The sequence below is a fragment of the Ceratotherium simum genome, chromosome 4 (assembly GCF_057802395.1).
Source record: "Ceratotherium simum simum isolate JZ-2026a chromosome 4, ASM5780239v1, whole genome shotgun sequence".
Classification (NCBI taxonomy): Eukaryota; Metazoa; Chordata; class Mammalia; order Perissodactyla; family Rhinocerotidae; genus Ceratotherium; species Ceratotherium simum.
In genome coordinates this window covers 91,368,547-91,388,315 of record NC_141903.1, presented here as the reverse complement: position 1 = coordinate 91,388,315, position 19,769 = coordinate 91,368,547, and the positions used below count along the sequence as shown (strand labels likewise).

The 19,769-nt window shown below is 42.6% G+C and overlaps 1 protein-coding gene across 2 annotated transcripts in view; it reads left to right on the top strand.

Annotated features, from left to right (window-relative positions):
* ARHGEF28 (Rho guanine nucleotide exchange factor 28) overlaps positions 1–19,769 on the top strand; it is a 283,698-nt gene that overhangs the window by 111,678 nt on the left and 152,251 nt on the right. For both annotated transcript variants that reach the window (XM_087430179.1, XM_087430180.1), the window contains exons 4-5: positions 2,018–2,311; positions 19,550–19,733. In XM_087430179.1, coding sequence (XP_087286305.1) covers positions 2,018–2,311; positions 19,550–19,733 — 478 coding nt within the window. The remainder of the gene's footprint in view (positions 1–2,017; positions 2,312–19,549; positions 19,734–19,769) is intronic.

The window sequence follows — 19,769 nt, the reverse complement described above, 5'->3', positions numbered from 1 at the left end:
TGTTCACATTCTGACACCTGTGATTCTCCCAGGTGTCTTCTTCAATTACCATGGTGACAGATGACAAATTAATGTGTCTTTTAATGGGTTATGAGCAAATAGCCCTTCTCAGACAGGATTGTTTTGTATTTTCATTGGGGTTTGGGTTGTGCATTGAGACATCAAGCTCTGGCTTAAAGGTGTAAATAAGGTGTCATTACCTGCAGGGAGAGAGAGTGTTTGTTGTTCTTCTTGTTTGTGGATTGGTCAGTTTTCTTTAATTGTGGGTGTTTCAGGCCCTCTTAAATTCTGTCATACAGGGAACCTTCAGTTTTTCTTATTGGTAAGACTGCCCTGATATTTAAAGGAAGAATGTTTCTAAGTGCTTCTTTCCTCTATCTGTTACATGTGGAGAGAAGGTTGACAGTAAATGTGCAGACGACACAGACATCGTGAGAACCGTAGATGTACAAAGACCTTTCAGCCCTACCTGGGCTCGGTCATTGGGTCAATCTGTTTTGCAATTTCTGAGACATGGGCAATTTTAAGCACTTCTGTCTCTGGCCCAGTAACTCCTGTCCTTATAAGAAAAAAAGAAGTCAAACCTCATTAATGGCACAGAGTCTCTTGGCTGCCGGTCTTGCCTCTGCCCTCTTGCTTTAACAATTACCAATTTACATTGGTATCTTTCCTGCCTTTAGCTCCCCCACTTCTCTTGGTTTTCTCTTATCCAGTCTCTTACAGAGAAGGAATAAAAATAACTAAAGCACCACTCCTAATATGGGAACTCTTGGTTTGTCTTTTTCTGTACTTGCGTGTAGGGATGAGCCTGTTTCCCACTGCTCGTGTGTTAAAATCTTTGTGGTTATATTGTGGCCTGCTTTGAAGTGAGGGTTCTCACCTTCATTTTAACAGACTCCCATTTTAACAGACAGGTGACAGTCCTTGTTTCTGAACCTTACATTTCCTTGGTCACGCTTTCCCAGGGCAACCTTTCAGAAGTCTGTAGAGCAGATTTCTGGAGCGTATATTGGACATGGATGGTCTGGGGCGGGTCTGCATTCTGTGCCTGCACATTGGACCACTTTTAAAGAGGCATTGTGAAAATGGCGGTCATTATCACTGAGTAAACTTGGGGCGCTCTTGTTCCTTGAAGCCCTGGCAGCATGGCCTTTGGGGAAAAGCCCTGGAGAAGAAGGCTGAGCAGGAATGACTTGTACCCACTAGCTGTTTGCTTGAGGGCCACTGGTGGCTGAATGTGAACCCTCCTTCTGTCCAGCTATGATTATCATAATCACATAGGTTTAGTGGTATTAATTCCTAAAAGTTCTGCCAAGGGCAGCATAAAAACGTACTTGGGTAGAAGTTCACCAACCTTGACAACAGGAAAGAAGAAGAGTGTAAGGAGCAGGGACAGAGAGCAGGATTAGGTGACCACCCACAACAGAAGTATTCAGAACACCTACAAGACAAAGAAGCCATTCTCAGAAGAGGGGGGTGGTGAACAACATACGTAAACATGTCTGTTGAATGGTTTTCACCCGCCCTAACTCACATTCAGAGGAGCTCTGTGGAATTAGGGTGAACTGGTTAACTTTGTGGTGCTGCCTTAAAAAACTATCACCTAAGTAAATATATAAAAATATATGACTCAGGAGGAAGTGGCAGAGCGGAGAAGGGCAAAGACCTGTATGAGGACAACCTTGAGTTCGTGGGTTGGGGCAGAAGTGAAAGGTGAAGGTATGCTTAATAACAGTGTTTGGTGATGAAGGTAGGACAGACACTGAGGTGCTCAGAGCTCCTACAGGTGAGTTTTAAAATCAAGAGTCCCTGGAAGAAGGTAGAGTCAGCTTTCATCTGGCCCCGCAGGCTCAGCAGCATTTAGAGATGATTGGCCACATTTCCCTTCTGCCCTGCTACCCTGGAGCGTGAGGTCTGCCTAGGCAGTGTAGTGAGACTACTGACCGCTGATGCTTTGGACTCGGGCAGAGCATCTCCTGCAGACTCTGAGTGAACTGTTCACTGTCTTGTCGTCCAGGCCACGGGCTTCAGGAGACGGTGATGGTGTCTGTGTGCCTCTGCTCGGAAGGTTACTCCCCGGTGACCATGGGCTCTGGCTCGGTGACCTACGTGGACAACATGGCCTGCAGGCTGGCCCGTTTGCTGGTCACCCAGGCCCATCGCCTCACAGCTGCTAGCCATCAGACCCTGCTGACCCCGTTTGCCCTGACGGTGGGAGCATTGCCTGCCCTGGACGAGGAGCTCGTGTTGGCTCTGACCCATCTGGAGTTGCCTCTTGGGTGGACTGTCTTGGGCAATTCTTCACTTGAAGGTGGGTCTTCACCAGAAAATTCACATCTCCTCTCTGTCAGGTTCAGAATGTGCCTTACAATTTGTTGTGTGTTTGCCTGGGTGGGTTTTCCTGCCTACTTTTGGCCTGAGCCTTGCTCTGATGTGGCTGGGTTCTCTGAGGTCCTGAGCCTCTCATCTCTGGGCTGGTTGATGCTCCTCTGTTCCAGGAGGTGAAGAGCTTTGCCTCAGGAAGAAAGGATTATTTCCTTGTGGGAGGCTCGTGACCCAGCTGCTTTGGGGTCTGACTCTACTTCCCTTGGCACATTTTCTTTTTGTGAGTAGGCGATATTGCTGCCCTGTTTCCAAATAGGTAGAGTCCTCAGGCAAGGAAGAACGTACAGCCAACTCTGCAACACTTAGAAGAAATGTGACCCTGCAGGAAATGTCACCAACGTGTTGAAATCTTTAAAAATGTAATTACCACTGAAAGCATTCATTTATACAGATCTTCCTTGACTTACGATGGAGTTACATCCCAATAAACCCATCATAAGTTGAAAATATCGTAAGTCAAAAATGCGTTTAATACACCTCACCTACCAAACGTGATAGCTTAGCCTAGCCTACCTTAAACGTGCTCACAGCACTTACGTTAGCCTACTCGTGGACAAAATCATCTAACTCAAAGCCTATTTTATAATAAAGTGTTGAATAGCTCATGTGGCTTATTGAATATTGTACTGAAAGTGAAAAACAGAATGGTTGTGAGTGTATCAGTTGTTCACCCTTGTGATCCCGTGGCCGACTGGGAGCTGTGGCTCCCTGCCCAGCATCACGAGAGAGAGAGAGAGACAGAGACAGAGACAGAGACAGGATTGTACTGTGTATCGCTAGCCTAGGGAAAGATCAAAGTTCAGAATTCGAAGTATAGTTTCTACTGAAAGTGGATTGGTTTTGCACCATCATGTACTTGAAAGATTGTAAGCTGAACAATTGTCAGACTGTCTGTGTTTGTACTTTTGGAGTTACTTCTGGATGCCCCCTGTTTACTAAAAGACTGAATAGCCTGTTGATACCATTAAATGCACTCTTAAAACCATTTGGAATCTGTGTATGAACAGAGATAAAATGTTATATATAAGCCCATGCTACAACCGAGGCTACACTGTTCTGTGGATGCTGCTTATGGTGATTACAAGTTACATAATTTTGTTGGAAATAGAGATATTGCTCTGTATTTTACTGAACACAACATATACTCTTGCTGTTTTTCTATATTCTTCCCATGACTTGAGCTTTATGGTTAGATGATGCTATTTTTAAGAGTCTCTGCTTCCTGGTAAATTCCGGTTACAGGTTGGTTTAAATTTAATGTGGATAAGATTAAATGTACTACTCTAGATAAAGGGGTATGATTTTTGTAAACAGAATCATAAGGCCATAAGCCACAATCAGAAAGGGTCTCCATTTCTTTCCTTTACTCAGGGTTATACTGAAATTCTCCTGGGCACTTAAGGATGTTAAGACCTTGGATGAGAGAAGTGACAAGTTCAGCGCTGAGCTGTGCCTGACTCCCGTGTGCTGCACTTAGCTGATTGGTAGCTGATTGATGTGTATGAAGGGGTGGGCTCCCGTGGGGAGTAGGTGGTGTCTGTCCTGCTTGCTGTTATCCCCAAGGACCTACCAAAGCACTTGGTACATAGCGGGTGCTCAACAAGTGTTTAAATGAATGAAGAGTGCATCCTGAGACCTATGTCCTAGATGTGACTATTTCAGTTCTCCTATATAAATGTATATATAGGAAAAAAAATGTTTTCTGGCTAAGAATCTTTCTTCATATATATACACATGTATATTCGTATATATTCATTAATATATACATACACATATATATGTGCATATATGTTCTCTGGCTAATAAACTTCATTTTCTTAAGCCTCCTGGCTTAAAAAAAAATTCTGTCAATAATACTGGAGGGTGTTTTAGGTTTGGAAAGGTGGACCCATTTTGACAAAGACATGAAGTTGCACTCAAGGCCGTGAGTAAAGAGCCTCACGGCCTCGTGGAGAGGCAGATGCGGGTCAGTCACGGGGCTCCTTCCTTGCCCAGCAGCTCCCTCACTACAACAGCTTGGAGTCGGCAGTGGTTCAGTTTGTGCCTCTGCAAAATGACAAATTGTTGAAACTTATGGAACTTCATAATTGTACGTGAATAGCTTAAACTAGAGCCTCCGAAGTGGGATTCATGTTGCCCACGTGCTGTTTATTTTTCGTCCCAAAACTTAGAAATAAATTAAGATTTCCTAATCTTTAATCTGTGGATTGATAATGGTACATTCATACAGTTTTCTGTGTTGAGGGTATACGTTCAGTTATTTTTGCTGATAGACATACATAATCAAATTAAGTCTGGAGAATACCAGCCTAACCACCAAGTTGCCGAGGGTCATCTTATTGCCATTTTCATTGCTGTTGGGAGTTGTATTCTTGTTTTCTAAGCCTCCATCTGTCATGACCTTTTAGTTTATCCATATCCTAATAACAGGCAGATTTATGTCACCAAGGGGTCTTTTCTGACCTCTCTGCCATACTTACATAGATATATGTGTGCTCATGAGAGAAAAATCAGAGCAGTTCCTTTACATGGTGAGACATCGTTTTCTATGGGAAATAGTTGTAGTGTCGTGGTTGTTAAGAATATGTGCTCTGGAGCCGGGTTCAAATCCTGGCGCTACAGCTTCCTGGCTGTGAGGCCTCCTGGGCAAATTATTTTACTTCTGATGCCGCAAAGCTTTAATTTCTAAAATGAGGCATAATAGTAGTCACTTCATTGGCTTATTGTGATGGTTAAATTGGATAATGTTGGTGAAACTCCTAGAACAATATCTGAACATACTGAGTTCTCAGTAAAAGTTGACTTTCATGTGTTCACGTGAGTGGACTTCCATATATAAACAGTTTATTGCATGTACATATGTGAAAACATAGTGGGTCTGGACAAATGAAGCTACAGGCAAAGGATAAAATCCTGGTATTGTAAACAATTCCTTGAAACTTTCTAGGAACTTTTCTGGACTTTCTCTAAGAACAGTTTATGGTACTTGAGGTAACATTACCTGTAGCCTAGACTTGTAATGGAATATTCTACACCATCAGTGTTGAGGGATGGGGTTAATACCCCCCCCCCCTTTTTTTGCTCCTCTGATTGGATGAATTCCACTGCTCTGTCTTCTAGTTCACTGATCCTTTTCTTCCCCTTGATCTGGTCTGCTGTTGAACCCTTCCATTGAATACTTTATTTCAGTTACTGTGTTCTTCAGCTCTGTGATTTCTGTTTGATAGTTTTAATATTTTCTATCTCTGTTGAAATTCTCACTTTGTTCATGCATTGCTCTCCTGACCTCGGGGAGCATATTGATGACCATTATGTTGAACTCTCTATAAGATAAATCACTTATCTCCATTTCATTAAGATCAGTTTCTGGAGATTTATCTTGTTCTTTTGTTTGGAACATATTCTCTTGTTTTCTTCAACTTGCTGTGTTGGTTCCTGCACGTTAGATAAAACAGCTAGACTGGTCTTGTGTAGACAAATCTCGTCAATCAGCCCAGTCCAAGCTCCTGGTTGCCTCTCAAACTTTTGTGATAGACCAAGTTGCTATTTTTGTTCTTAGTGGCTCCCAGTAGTTGAGGGTGTGCCAAGACCCATCAGTGTCCTAAAGGAGAGGATCTCAGTTAGCACCTGGATGTGGGCTGATTAGAAGCCGGACCCTCAGGCATAAGCTAGGAAAGTATGTAGCCACATTCCTTCTAGGGAAAGACTAGGAGGTGGATGTTTCTGCCTGCTCCCTGTACGCTGAGCCCTGGGAGGATAGTCTTGGTGCATGCTTATGTGCCCATTAAGAACTGCTCCATTGTTTGCTGTAGTCCTGTTGGAAAGCCCCATTGGCTTTCAGAGCTAGATATTTTGGGGGCCCATCCCTCGAGTGGGAGCCTTAAAAGTTGGGGTGCTATATATGTGATCCAAACCCTTCTCTCCTCAGGAAGAAGCTGGGAGTTGGGGGTCCTTCCTGATTGTGTGGTGCTGTGCCAGGGGTGGGGTTTATGGCGAGACTGTGTCGCAGACTTTCCTTCCCATTTCTCATTCACCCGACATGTAGGAGTCACTCAGCTGGTTTCTGGGGTTCTCTCAGAGGGGACCGCTCCCTGTGTAGCTGCACGTTGGGTGCTTCCACGGGAGGAGGAAGGTCAGGAGTCTCCCATGTTGCCATCTTAGTCCTTTGCCTTCAATGTAGTTGGGTTTTAATCTGAGCAGTTTAGAATCTGCATCTTTTTCTAGTGTACGTATTTTGTTAGTGTTGCTTGCCTTTGAGGTAGATAAATTATAATAACGCAGTAAGAAGGAAGCTGTGGCATGTGGCCCACTGGAGTTTGTTATGTATTAGTGGTAGTGGCATCGTAAGGGGGAAAACAGTTTTTCTCCTAGTAATTATTTCTTGTAATACTTATTCAAAAACTATTTAAAAGCTTCACTATTCACACTTATTAAAAAATTCTTTTTGTTTATGCTTTTTGGGGGAGTGTAAATGGATGTTACTGAATGAGTGTTGATTTCTGTAATGACTTTGTCATGGGAGAGTCTGATGGAAGCCTTATTGTGAAGCATTACTCTATTTCCTTGTGTTTTATAATAAATCCCTCGTTTTTTCCCCTTTCAGTCACTGGGAGTTACCAGGAAGGCCTGAGAGGCTGGAGCAGGGCCAGAGTCTGAGTGGAGTGTTGTGTCTCACAAAGAACAGCAGAGCCTTCTCTGGGCTCTGCATCTCACCTATCACTACTCACAGTGCAACCTTGTTATGTGTTCCAGGGAAGGAAACATCCAGGTTTTATTTAATTTTATGCCATAAATAAGATTGGATTCCTATTTCATAAAATTAAATTCATTTCTTTCTGTGAAATAGCTTTCATGATAAAAGCTTTTGTGGGGTCTCGGGACCCCAAATTTGCAGTAAAACTGAGTAGTAATATAATCATTATCCAATAAAATTTCACAATTAATTTATCCTTTTTTGTTTTGGGTTTTTTGCTTGTTTGTTTTTTGGACGGAAATCTTTTCTTAGAGATTGGCTTATTTTGTCAATTAGGTTAACTGGAATAAAACACTGTTTTCTTCTGTTGATGCTGAGATAATTTTGAGTTAGTCTTCCCTTCCTCCTCAACCAAATTACTTCCCTTCATTTGTGTTCCAGAAGCCTGACGTGGCGGGCAAGCCGTCAGCAGTGGGGAGGCTGCCATTTTAGAAATGCCATCTCAGAGGACTGATGGCGTTGTCCCTGGGGACACGGTAGCTCCTCTCCCAACCTATGGGGTAGGTGGAGCTTGCCGTGGTTATGCTTTCTGATTTAAGATAAAAAAGCCCACTTACTTAAGAAAAAAGTCATATAAAGACCATCTCTCACAGCGTGTATTTACACTTACAAACCAATATATAGCAACAATTTGCAGATCGAAGATATTTTTTTGCCAAAGAAAATTACTATTGTAAAAAATGAGTTTGATCTTCTCTGCAGTTCTCTAGGTAAAAGTAATTCATATGTTCAAAGGTCTCCTTATAGGCAGATGTTTTCTGTTGTGGACGGGATGGAACTCTTCATTATACCAATTATAAAAACATAGCAAAACCTGTTTTTTTTCAGCTTTATTGAGATATAATTGACAAATGACATTGTATAAATACACATGTGTTGATTTGATACATTTATATATTGCAAAATAATTACCACCATACCGTTAGGTAACAGCTCCATCCCATCACATAATTACCGTTTTCGTGAGAACATTTGAGAAAGGTGATACCGTGAGTTGGATCTGCAGGGCAAACATATTAAAATTCTTAATAAAATAAAGAAAATTTTAGCAGTTAGAGTGCTTTATCAAGTTTAAAGAGTTAAACTTTCTCCTGCCTTTATGATTGATTCTATGAATGGAAGAAGTTTTTAGGAATTGAGCTTTTGCAACTTTTCTGCAGGGCTGTCTTGGGCATAAACACAGCTGATGTATTTAGGGAGCTGGCTTCTCATTCTGTAGATGTGTGATTGGTTAGACAGCTGTCCCCAAAGACAAGCAGTGGTGGAACTGATAGGACCCACTGAGAGTGGCTCAGAGAACTGATTATTTTAATTATTATTATAATTATATATTATAGTTATATTATAATTATATTACTGATTCCAAAGATCACATCAAGAGTATGTTCCTTAGTAACACCAGTGAAGTTATAGCAACCACAACAGATTTAAGCTTGAATATAGAAATTAGAGACATGGTGCATTAGTTGCAGAATACATGTTGTAAAGGCAAGTCCACGAAGTATCTGTCTGTACAAGACCAAGTCACGATGTAACAAACAGTGACTGGAAGAAGTAGAACCCTGGTCTTGGAGTACAAGGTGAATGGATAGGTAACGCTGTTACTAAGAAGAGTGTTTAGCATGATGGTCTGCTTTATTGAGAGTCTTCATAAATTAGTTCCCTTTGAAGGAGAATGTTTATTTTTCTACACTTTACAACTAATTGAGGCAAAAGGACAAGAAATGCAGAGGGCCAAAAGGACTTCAGAAGAAAGTTTATAAGGGCGGGAGTTATTCAGTGACTGTTACAATGTGTCTTGATTGTGTAGTGTTCCCTTAAGGAGTTTAAAGAGCTGTCATAATATTGCTTCTTATCTGCAGGAAAAGCCATTAAGTGAGAATTAACAGTTCATTACGAAAGACTCTGTGGGAACTGCCAATTTTCTGTGATATCTACATCTTGCTTCAAGCCACATACCCAGAACCATTACCTTCTTTCTAGGCAGGAAGAGAAGGGGATTTGTGGGCAGCAGTGTTTGACAGAGGAAAATATCTGTTTATGTTTCTTTGAATAGAGGAAAGAGATCTGTAACCAGTAAGAAGCAAGATTTAACACTTGAAATGGAGCTTGGCTGGTGTTTTTATCTTTGAATACAATTTGCCGGCTGTAGAAATAGGAAGAAAATAGAGCAAAGATCAGGAGCATGGCGCTGTTGGTGGGCCCCGACTTGAGACTTGTGCTCCAGATCTCCTTAGCCAGAGGACAGCACGTGAATTATAAGACTTGCTTGCTGTTCCGCAGACTATGTGAAATGTCAGCTTTGTTTTTCTGCCCCAAAGCTGTGCACTGGACAGCTCATTTGAAGTAACATTAGCTGATGTCCTCCCAGTGGGGTAGGAAACCCGAAAAGGACAGATTTATTACAGAATACAAGTTTCCGTTTTTTAAAAAAAAATTTTGAGGAGGTTTGAAATTAATGCATTATGGATAGCAACTGATTCTGGGGTTTTGTATGTTTTTCTTGGAAATCTTGACATTTTTCAAGCAGTTGTGTACACAGTGTCACTGTCTAGCTTCTGTCACTTCTAATAGTATCTAATGGGACAAATATCTCCACACTTTCTTTCCTGACATTTAAAGCTGGTGTTATATTCCGTCAGTTGCTAAGGTAACCTACCAGATGAATGCTAGTGTGGAGAGAATGGTCTTTACTGTAGGCCCACTGGCAAATTGGTAAAACTGTTTCACAGGACTTAGCCATGCACGTGCACATGAATGTGCATCATTTGTGCAGTTTTAAATCCTTGATTTAAAAATATTTTCTGTCTTCCGTCCCTTTTTTAGCTTTTCATTTTTAAAGAATGGGATTTCTGGCAGTGAAGAATTTAATACAGAATTGAACTCTTCAGGAAACGAGCTTTTTTCTCTATCAAATAATTTGGATTTATTTTTCAGTTAAGTTAGTAAACTCTTATTAAGCACATTCTCATTTAAGGGACTATATATATATATATATATTTTTTTTTTATTGATGTTTTAATACTTTATAACATTGTGAAATTTTGGGTTGTAAATTTTTGTTTGTCCATCACCATATATATGTCTCCCTTCACCCCTTGTGCCCACCCCCTACCCCCATTGCCCCTGGTAACCACAATACAGTTTTCTCTGTCCATGTGTTGGTTTACATTCCACATATGAGTGAGATCATACAGCGTTTGTCTTTCTCTTTGTGGCTTATTTCGCTTAACATAATACCCTCCAGGCCCATCCGTGTTGTTGCAAATGGGACGATTTTGTTTTTTTATGGCTGAGTAGTATTCCATTGTATATATATACCACATCTTCTTGATCCAATCATCAGTTGAGGGACACTTGGGTTGCTTTCACTTGGCTATGGTGACTAATGCTGCAATGAACATAGGGGTGCATAAGCCTCTTTGGATTGTTGATTTCAGGTTTGTTGGATAGATTCCCAGCAGTGAGATGGCTGGGTCATAGGGCATCTCTATTTTTAATTCTTTGAGGAATCTCCATACCGTTTTCCATAGAGGCTGCACCAGTTTGCATTCCCACCAGCTGTGTATGAGGGTTCCTGTTTCTCCACATCCTCTCCAACATTTGTTGTTTTTTGTCTTGGTGATTATAGCCATTCTATTGGGCGTGAGGTGATACCTTAGTGTGGTTTTGATTTGCATTTCCCTGGTGATTAGTGATGTTGAGCATCTTTTCATGTGTCTATTGGCCATCTGTATATCTTCTTTGGAGAAGTGTCTGTCCATTTCCTCTGCTAAGGGACTATATTTTAAAGAAGAAAAAGCAGCTTAAAGTCTTCCTGCAAAAATAAGCTTCCCGCTTTTGTCTGGCGTGATGGCCCTTGGACTGGAACAGACAGTTACAGATGTGCTCTCACGTCTGAGAGATAAGAACACTGGGTTGTGTTGTGGTGACTTTGCCCCCTCTCATAATCTTTCAGGGAAAAAAACATAAGTGGAAGCTTTTATTTTCAAACACTCTACCCTATTGTGCTTCCCAAAGGATTTAGGACCTTGCAAGATTCTGAAATTTACCTGTGGGTGGCCGTGTCCCCATCCCTGGCTTCTCTCCTTTGAGAACCTTTCAAACGTTGCAGGATGCGTGTGGCAGTTGTCTTGTTTGTTTTTCAGGTGAGGAAGGTTTGCCCTGAGCTAACACCCGCTGCCGATCTTCCTCTTTTTGTATGTGAGCGGCCACCACAGCATGGCCACTGACAGACGAGTGGTGTAAGTCTGCGCCCAGGAACTGAACCCGGGCCGCTGAAGCGGAGCGTGCTGAACTTAACCACTAGGCCACCAGGGCTGGCCCAGCGTGTGGCAGTCTTTGATGGCACCCAGGGGACTAAAATTGAATTTGAAAATGACAGTAGCCAAGGATTCTCTTAATATTTGAGGAAAACAGTTTAAATTTTTGCTATTTTTATAGATTCTTGTAATAGGGTTTGAATGCTGGCAGCTGTGCTTGTGCTACTTTACTTAAAAAAATAAAACATTGGTTTAAAAACTACCAATGCTTGGAGGCTAACAGGCTGATGGTTGAAGAAGGTGGGAGGGAGAGGTCTGGGAGGGGATGGGCATGCGCCAGAAGTGGTGGCATCTTCTTAGGGAAATGACCAACCCAGTCTCCTGTTACCAGGCCCCCTTTCCTCAGTCCCAGTGAGCTTTACAGGCCTGGTCTTGACTCTTTCAAATGTGGGCCTTGACGTTGGCATGAAGCTGTATAGGTAGAAACCCTTCAAGGTCTTCGGTCATCTACCCTAGGTTCTAGTTCATAATGATTCCCATAAAGCCCTCATAGGGCTTTTGTCATGAGAGGGTGTGTGTGGGGTCATATCTGCTGACACCTGCAGAGCGGGGAGGGGTTGGTGAGGCTGGCCCTTCGGACTTTTCTTTTCCTTCTGCTTTACGTGACTCGTAATTGGTTGATTTATTCAAGTTCTATCTTTTCTGCCCTTCCCTTCTTCGTTTCGTGCTGTCTTTTGCCTGATCACCCGTGGGAGGCATCATAGTAAAGAACTTGAGTTCTGGAGGTAGAAAAGTCTGGGTTCAAGTCCTTGCTGCTCCATTTACCACCTGAGTGAGCTAGGGCAATTGCATAATTGTGTCAAGTCTCAGTTTCTGCCCCCAGGAAACAGGGGAAATAATAGACCCTACCTCAGTGCAGTGGCTGTCAGGATTACATGAGATAATGCATGTAAAGTGCCTAATGAATGTTAGATGGAAACAAGGAATGTAAAGTCCTGATAGTCACTGGCACCTGGAGAGAACGAACTAAAGGTGCGTGTGGTGGTTCATTTCTTTGCTTTTAGGCGTAACAGCTACCCATCTGGATTTCTAGTTAATGTTTTCCAACCTCCCCACCCCACCCTCACCCCAGGTAGGCAGCACCTTACTTACTGACTTTCTGTTTGGTTTATCCCATTTACCTTCCTCTTCTTCCCCCACCAGAATATCCCTTGGTGAAGGGGATGAGGTCTCCCATGGAAGGTGTAGCTCATGCCCACAGAGTTCAGTATTTCTCTTCTGGGCCTTTGGACTTGGGGCTCTGGCTTCCAGGGCAAGAGCAGTGGGTGGACCCTGCCTGCCGCAGATGAGCGGCCAGATTCCTGCTTGTGCTTGAATTCAGACTCCCAGTGCAGACTGCAAAAGGCCGTTTCCAAGATGTGACGAGTCTATGCTTTTTCTGCTTGTCAATAATAAAATTAGACTGTAGTGTATTTTCATGTGTCTCTGAAACAGAACAGGGTTCCTGGACGGTCAGCTGGGAGGGTGCCTGCAAATTCCACAGGCTGGCCTGTGGTGGGGGGGGAGGGCAGAATGCGCCGTGCGTAGTAGGCTATTGACAGATATCAAATGAATGAATGAAAGGTGGATGTGAATCATAGCTTTGAAGAAATATTAACAAATGAAGAAAAAACCTATTGCACAGGCTGGAGAAGGAGGTATGCCATAATTGCTGCTTATGGCACCTAATGGCTGCCTGCTGCCCGAGGCCTAGGCTGCAGCACGTCTGTCTCAATGGCGTATCTGGTGTCTTACGCTGATGCGATTATAGTGCCTCCTAAGCAGACAGCTAGTTCTCTTAATTTATGCTTTTAAATTATGGCCAGAGGAAAACTGTTTTCAAATATACCATATATCTATTTAGTGACTGTTTATTTTTTTGTGTTAAAAAGATTGGCCAGATGCGAATGACTGATAAGTCCCCCCAGTACTTTCGTAGTTCTCGAGAACCCTGTCCCGTAGGTTATCTTCATTCAGCCCCTGCAGTACAGCTCCTGGGTAGTAGGCTGGGCAGGTATCACTCTCCTTTTACAGATCAAACAACTTCTCACTTGAGCATTAAGTGGTCTGCCCAAAGCTACATCCCTGGAAGTGTTCAAATCCAGATCTTTCCGCTCTTTAGTCTGCCCCACTTTGCACTATACAGTGTTGTGTCTGGATTCTTAATATCTTGTATTGATGCCCACATTGTGTAATTCAGTCTGGAAATGCCTCCAGATTGTGAAGGCCAGAAGTCAGATTGCCATCCGATAGAGACTTTGTAGTGTTTCAACTGATTTATTACTCGTTCCACGAGGTAAAAGAAAGTATAACCAACCTATATGAGATGAAAAAAATCCATGATGTGCATTCCAGTATTGTGTATCACAGTGCAAATTTTCTGGAATGATGGTGTGATTGGTGTTTTCCCAGATTATTTTCAGTCGGGGGCTGTAATCTGAGTGTCTTAAATGTGTCTGATGCAGAAAAATTTCAGGAAGCTAAAACCTGCCATTATGTTTGTTTCCCTCCGCTTCCACCGTTTGGTTTGATGACCCAGCCTCACCTGCCGTGCTGGTGTTGTGCTCGGTGGGACGTCCCGCTTTCAGCTTTCCTGTGAGCGTGTTTGTATTTGCAGTGCCTATGCTGGACTCACCCTCCTCCGATCTTCTGTGTGGAAGGCCTGTTTCTTTCTATACGCACCAAAGCCCTGATTAGACTGCTTAAATGGAAGACGCCATAATACACGCCCTCTCCTTCCATTCTCATCGAGAGTGCTGAAAAAATATCAGAGGTTGTGTGTGAGGCTTGTGCCCAATAGTCTCTTCTACTCTCTGTATAAATTTTGGTAATTTTTTTTCATTCCCTTTACTTTTTGCTTGTGATTTTGGTATTTTATAAACATCTCTAAAGCTTCAAATCATGACACGTGATGTAGGTTGAATTAACTTAACCTGCTGAGCAGTTTTCTTGTAGGCCGGATAGTTTCTTTATTTCTATTCCCTCTTTGTGTCTAAGCCTAGAGCTGGTGCTCATCAGATGGTGATTTCACGGGCCACATAATTATTTTATTCCAAACATAAGTGGGCTGGCTGTGTGCTTCCCAAAGACAAGGACCACATCCTTGTCCATGGGACCTGGCATATAGTAGTGGTTTCACTCACTACTGAATGACTTAGATGCACAAATTGAGACCTCCGTGAATATATATGTGGCTTTGGAAATCAGAGTAGAACTTATTTTAATGAATTAGGTTTATGTGAATTAAAAAACTTAGTTATTAATAAATTTACAGTGTTGAATACATTTCAGTGGCTCTACTCAGTAGTTATGAAACATTGCTAAACCCTGCAAAGTAGTACTTCTGAAAACTTGTGTTTAAAAATATCATTTGCTTCTGGATTATTGTCTCCATCATGATCTAGCTCTGATATTTTGCTCAATGTTTAAGGCTGTATCTTGGTTTAGCAGCAAGTAATGAGGATTAAAAATAACTTGTAAAAGTCACAAACATTATTTTGTTGTTGTTCTGGTTCACTGATGATATGTTTTAGCTAGTACATCTTAAGAGCTGATTGGGAAGACAGTGGTATAAGAAGGAGGCATAAGTATGTATTTTGGTAACCACTTAATTATTTAAAGTAGCAGATCTCAACCTTGACTTCGCATTAGAATCACTTGGGAATCTTTAGAAAAGATTGATGCTTGGGCCCCACCCCAGAAATTCTGTCTTAATTGTTCTGAGGAGGGCCTTGACTGCAACTCAGGGTGTGTGTGTGTGTGTCTGAGAGTGAGTGAGAGCGAGAGAGAGGTGAGAGAGAGGGAGAGAGGGAGACAGGGACAGATACCATTAACCCCCCGGAAGTACCATCACCTTTCGTTCTCTCCCCATCACGTTCCCTTCCCCCCCTCAGGTGTTATGCTGACTTTATAGTTACCATTTGCTTGCTTTTCTTTATAGCTTTACCACCTATGTACCCCAAATAACATGGTTTAGTGTTTGTTTTTTTAAATTCATATTAATTGAAAAATATTCTCTGTATTCTTTTGTGACTTCCTGTCCTCCACATGATATTTCTTAGTTTCTTCTATGTGAGTCTATAATTCACGTTTATTGTTGTTAGAATACTAGTGTATGATTACACTGCAGTTTGTTCTATTGTTGATGGACATGAAGCTGACGTCTATTTTTGACCGTTTTACCTTTGGGGGTGTGTTTCCTGGCGCACACAGCACAGTCCTCAGTAGGGTTTAGGTGTGGGAGTGAGATTGCTCAGTCAGAAGACGTTAGTTTCTTCCTATTCTTTAGACGATGCCACTGTGTTTTCCAAAGAGGTCGTTGCAGCTGGCATTTCCTCTAGCGGTGAACGTGAGTTCCTGAGGGCTGGGTAATTTACTTTTCAGTCTCCAACATGAATTTTCTGCTGGTTGAGAGGCATCATCAGACCTTGTATGGGTATGATAATGGTTCCTGAGTCCTTACTGGACTGAGCAGTAAATGAAATCACGTGACTTTGGTAACAGCCACTCTGGCCATCCCTGCTCTTGTGCCTCAGGTGCTCTGGAAGATCTCTTGGTGTGCTTGCTTTCACGGATCCTTGATCGCCAGAAAGTCAGTGCAGGGAGGAATACTCTTAGGACTGTGGGTCTTTGATATGACAGTCTCATTTTCCAGGCAGAGAAACTGAGGCCTGGCAGAGTGAAGGGCAGGGACTTTGAGCCTCCTCCCTGCCTGGGGCAGAGGAGCCTCCCTTTATGCTCTAATGCGAATGTCCAGTGAAGGATGCAGCCTGCTGGTTCCCTGTTGTGATCTTGTTCCTAGGATGTGACCTGTCATACTGTAATGTTTGCCATTAGCGCAATTCTTAGTAATTCTGTTTTAGTGACATCAGTTCAAATAACTCCAGGCGCCAACTGAACAGGAAGTGCCATATTTATTTAGTAAAGAAAGATTTCATTTCCATTAAACACCCCCACCTGCCAAATTGTATAACGCCTGTCCACAGCTTGTTTTCCTGACTGCTGGTAAGACTCTGAAACTCTCCAACAAGCAGAATTATTTATATATGTCATGATGTTTCCTATTTCAAGCTGTTTGCCTTAGTCTGGGCTCTGAACGTTTAGACTGAATGAGAAAGCTCTCTCTCAAAATGTGTTGGTCAGCTTTCTGTTTGTTTTCTTCAAACATGGGGACATCCTCTCTTCCCCTGCCTCCCCGCCTTCCCAGGAAGCAGTAGGTTTGCAGGGAGGGAGAGTGTCGACAGGGAGCCAGCCGTCCAGTCGCACATGTTTGCTGTCCTCTCCATTGAGCAAGACGTGCGGATGGAGCCAGGAAGGAGGGGACAGGGAGCTGGGTGAGGAGAGCAGGCCTGGAGAGCTGTCCTGGTGGAGGAGACAGCTTCTCCCCAACTCACACTGTCTATCGGGTGGAAGACAGTGAACTACACCCCAGGTTTGAGGGTATTTAGGGCATTGCCACAGGCACGGTAGGGAGTACCATTTAAATGCTTGACACCGTACTTGCCTTTATCAATGGTATAAATAAAGGGAACCAAAAGGTTTAGATGTTCACTTTTGGTCATATTTTTCTTGTAAGAAAATTATGTCCCGTATAACCCCAGGACATTTCTCACTAGATTCAGATTGGGATCTGTGACTTAGAAATTAAGTGCTGGTGTGGCTGGTTACAGCCTGATGCCAACGGGCATGTTGGAGAGTGCGCAAGTGCGTGTGTGTGTTTTGTTATCTGATCCTAACAAGTCTCTTCTTGATTATTATTTAAGAAGGAAGAAGATGGAAATGTTATCAAACATGCCTTATTGGGAATCTGTTAAGAATAAAAGCCCTACTTTTTAATAAATTGAATTTAAAGGTCAAAAAACTAAAGATAAAGGATAAAATAATTAAAGATGAGTTCTTTAATAACCAAAAACTTGTTTACAGATATCAAGTATATTAAACAAATGTCTGGCGGGGGTACACCCCCTTATCTGTTTTTAGATTTTCTGGCAGTTCAGATGTCATTTTCCTGGGTGGGGGAATGGGGTCTGTGCTGTGTCACACAGATGGATGGTGGAGCAAATACACAGTGAAGTCAGTGGCATTTCCCCGGGAGGGCTAATTTATATATTTGAAATATAGACCTTGTGTTCATTGTTCATTAATCTAGATATGGAAATAGCAGTGTAAACTAATTAAAAATGTAAACTAAGCAGTTTTCTTTTGCGTCCATGTTCAGTGGAGTATTTCCTTCTAATTTGTTTCAAATGAGAGCTTTGTTGAATGCTGGCTTCCCAAATATCATTACCACACCCTGCTGATGAGACAAGGCTGAGAGTATGGCCTGCTGTGGTAAGGGAGAACACCTCCACAGACTCTTAGCAGCATTTGGAGGGGAAAAGGCAAGGCTGGAATTTATTGAGAACTTGAAGTTTGGCTTAATAAGTGTCTTTTAATGCAGGAGAGGAGTGATGGGGGATGGTGGGCAGGGAGGGGAGCTTGATGAGGATTGGGTAAGGATCATGATAAAATAATTAAACATTGGTTTTAGGGTTTCTACTGTCTGTTGATGCTTCTTATTGAAGAATTGATGGGTCTTGAAGGAAGTTCCTATAATGGACAGTCATTCATTTGCCTGGGCAAGAGTCTTTTGGAAAGTGAACTTATGCTAATGAAGACAATGGAATAGTAAAATCATATTAATGTAAACAGTAAGCTGTGTGAAGTAGGTAGTTGTTGTCTTCAGTGTCCAAGCTGTGTGGGAGTACATAGTTTCTGTTCTCAGATTTTAGTCAAGAGGGATCAGAGGCAGAACTAAGTGTGATAGATGCTCCAAATGGCAGCTACAGTCCTGTGTTAAAAGCTGACTTTCATGGGTCCTCACCAGGGAGAGAGCCGTTGGTCATTTATTCATTCACTCAATAAGCCAATGTTTATGGAGCGCTGTGTGAGGATGGAAGGTCCCTACCCTCTCGGCCTCGCATTCCCGTGGGTGCAGCGTTGTCTGGGTCTCTTTCACATCACAAATAGTCAATAACATTACTTAACTGGAGAGTGTGTAACTTAAATTCTCACTGCATGCTTGTTGCAACAGATCTTGATTGTTAGATTTTCATGTTCAGTTTAAGATTAGGCTTGTTTTACGGTGTGTCTGTGGAGTTCATGGGCCTAGATTTTTTTAATGTAGGCAAATTTCTTCTTTTACGTATATCCAATGTAATGTTGATCATGGGCTAGCTGTGTTCCAGGCACTGGGTTGTTGCGGTAGAAATACAGGTGTATAAACTCTATACGACCTAGGCAATTTAAACATACACAAATAATTGAGACTTTAACAGTCAGTTGCCACTCCACTCCACAATACTGAATGCCTTCAGTTTGCCAGATAGTATGTTAGGTGTCAGCAGTAAAAAACGTCAAGGGGCTGTAAGATGATATAGTCAGGAAACCACCAGAATGTAGAGTGGTGGACACCGCAGTGAAAAGCCCGACAGACCAACTCAGAGCCCTCTATCAGGGCACACGAAAAGGCACAGGCCGAGCTTTCTAAGCTATGCCTTGGGGTGGCTTTGGCAACACTGAAATAGTCCCAGGGATATAATAGATGAATGAGATCACCACCGTGAAGTTGGAAAAGACCATGGCCTCAAGTTTCTAGACGTGTGAAGCCCATTTCTGTCCCAGCTTCTCATCGGGGAGGAGCATCTCTGAGGATGAAGGGTGGGAACAGAGGCTCCTTGACGGTCTTAGCCTGCCCTGCTGGAGTGGCAGCATCTCCTTAAAGGACACCTTAGAAATGGACAGTGTCTGCTTCCAAAGGACGGTCTTGGCACTTGTGTTCCATGGATGACTTTGCTGAACGGGAGTGAAAGGTGGTGCGAACTTGCACCACGGTGGGTGGAAAGGACGTTGTACCAGCAATGAGTGGGCCTGGCTGTAGCACCTACGGCCGCCTGACCTTGGACAAATCACTTGACCTTTTCACATCTGTAAAATGAGGTGTTTGGATTAGATGCTTTCCTTCCAGCTTCAACATTCTTATATGTCTAAATACATGGTCTCTGAGATAAAATGTATAAAACAAACTTTGTAAAAGGAGGAGCTAATATCATACGTTTTTCTTTCTTTCCAGTTTCTCTACACAGAGAGTCTCTCCTACATCTGGCTGTGAGATGGGGCCTGGCTAAGCTTTCCCAGTTCCTCTTGTGTCTCCCTGGGGGAGTCCAGGCCTTGGCTTTACCCAACGAAGAGGGTGCCACGCCGTTAGACTTAGCTTTACGTGGCGGACACTCGAAGCTGGTTGAAGACATCACAAAGTGAGTTTGCTACTTGATAGTTTCTCTCTTAATCTG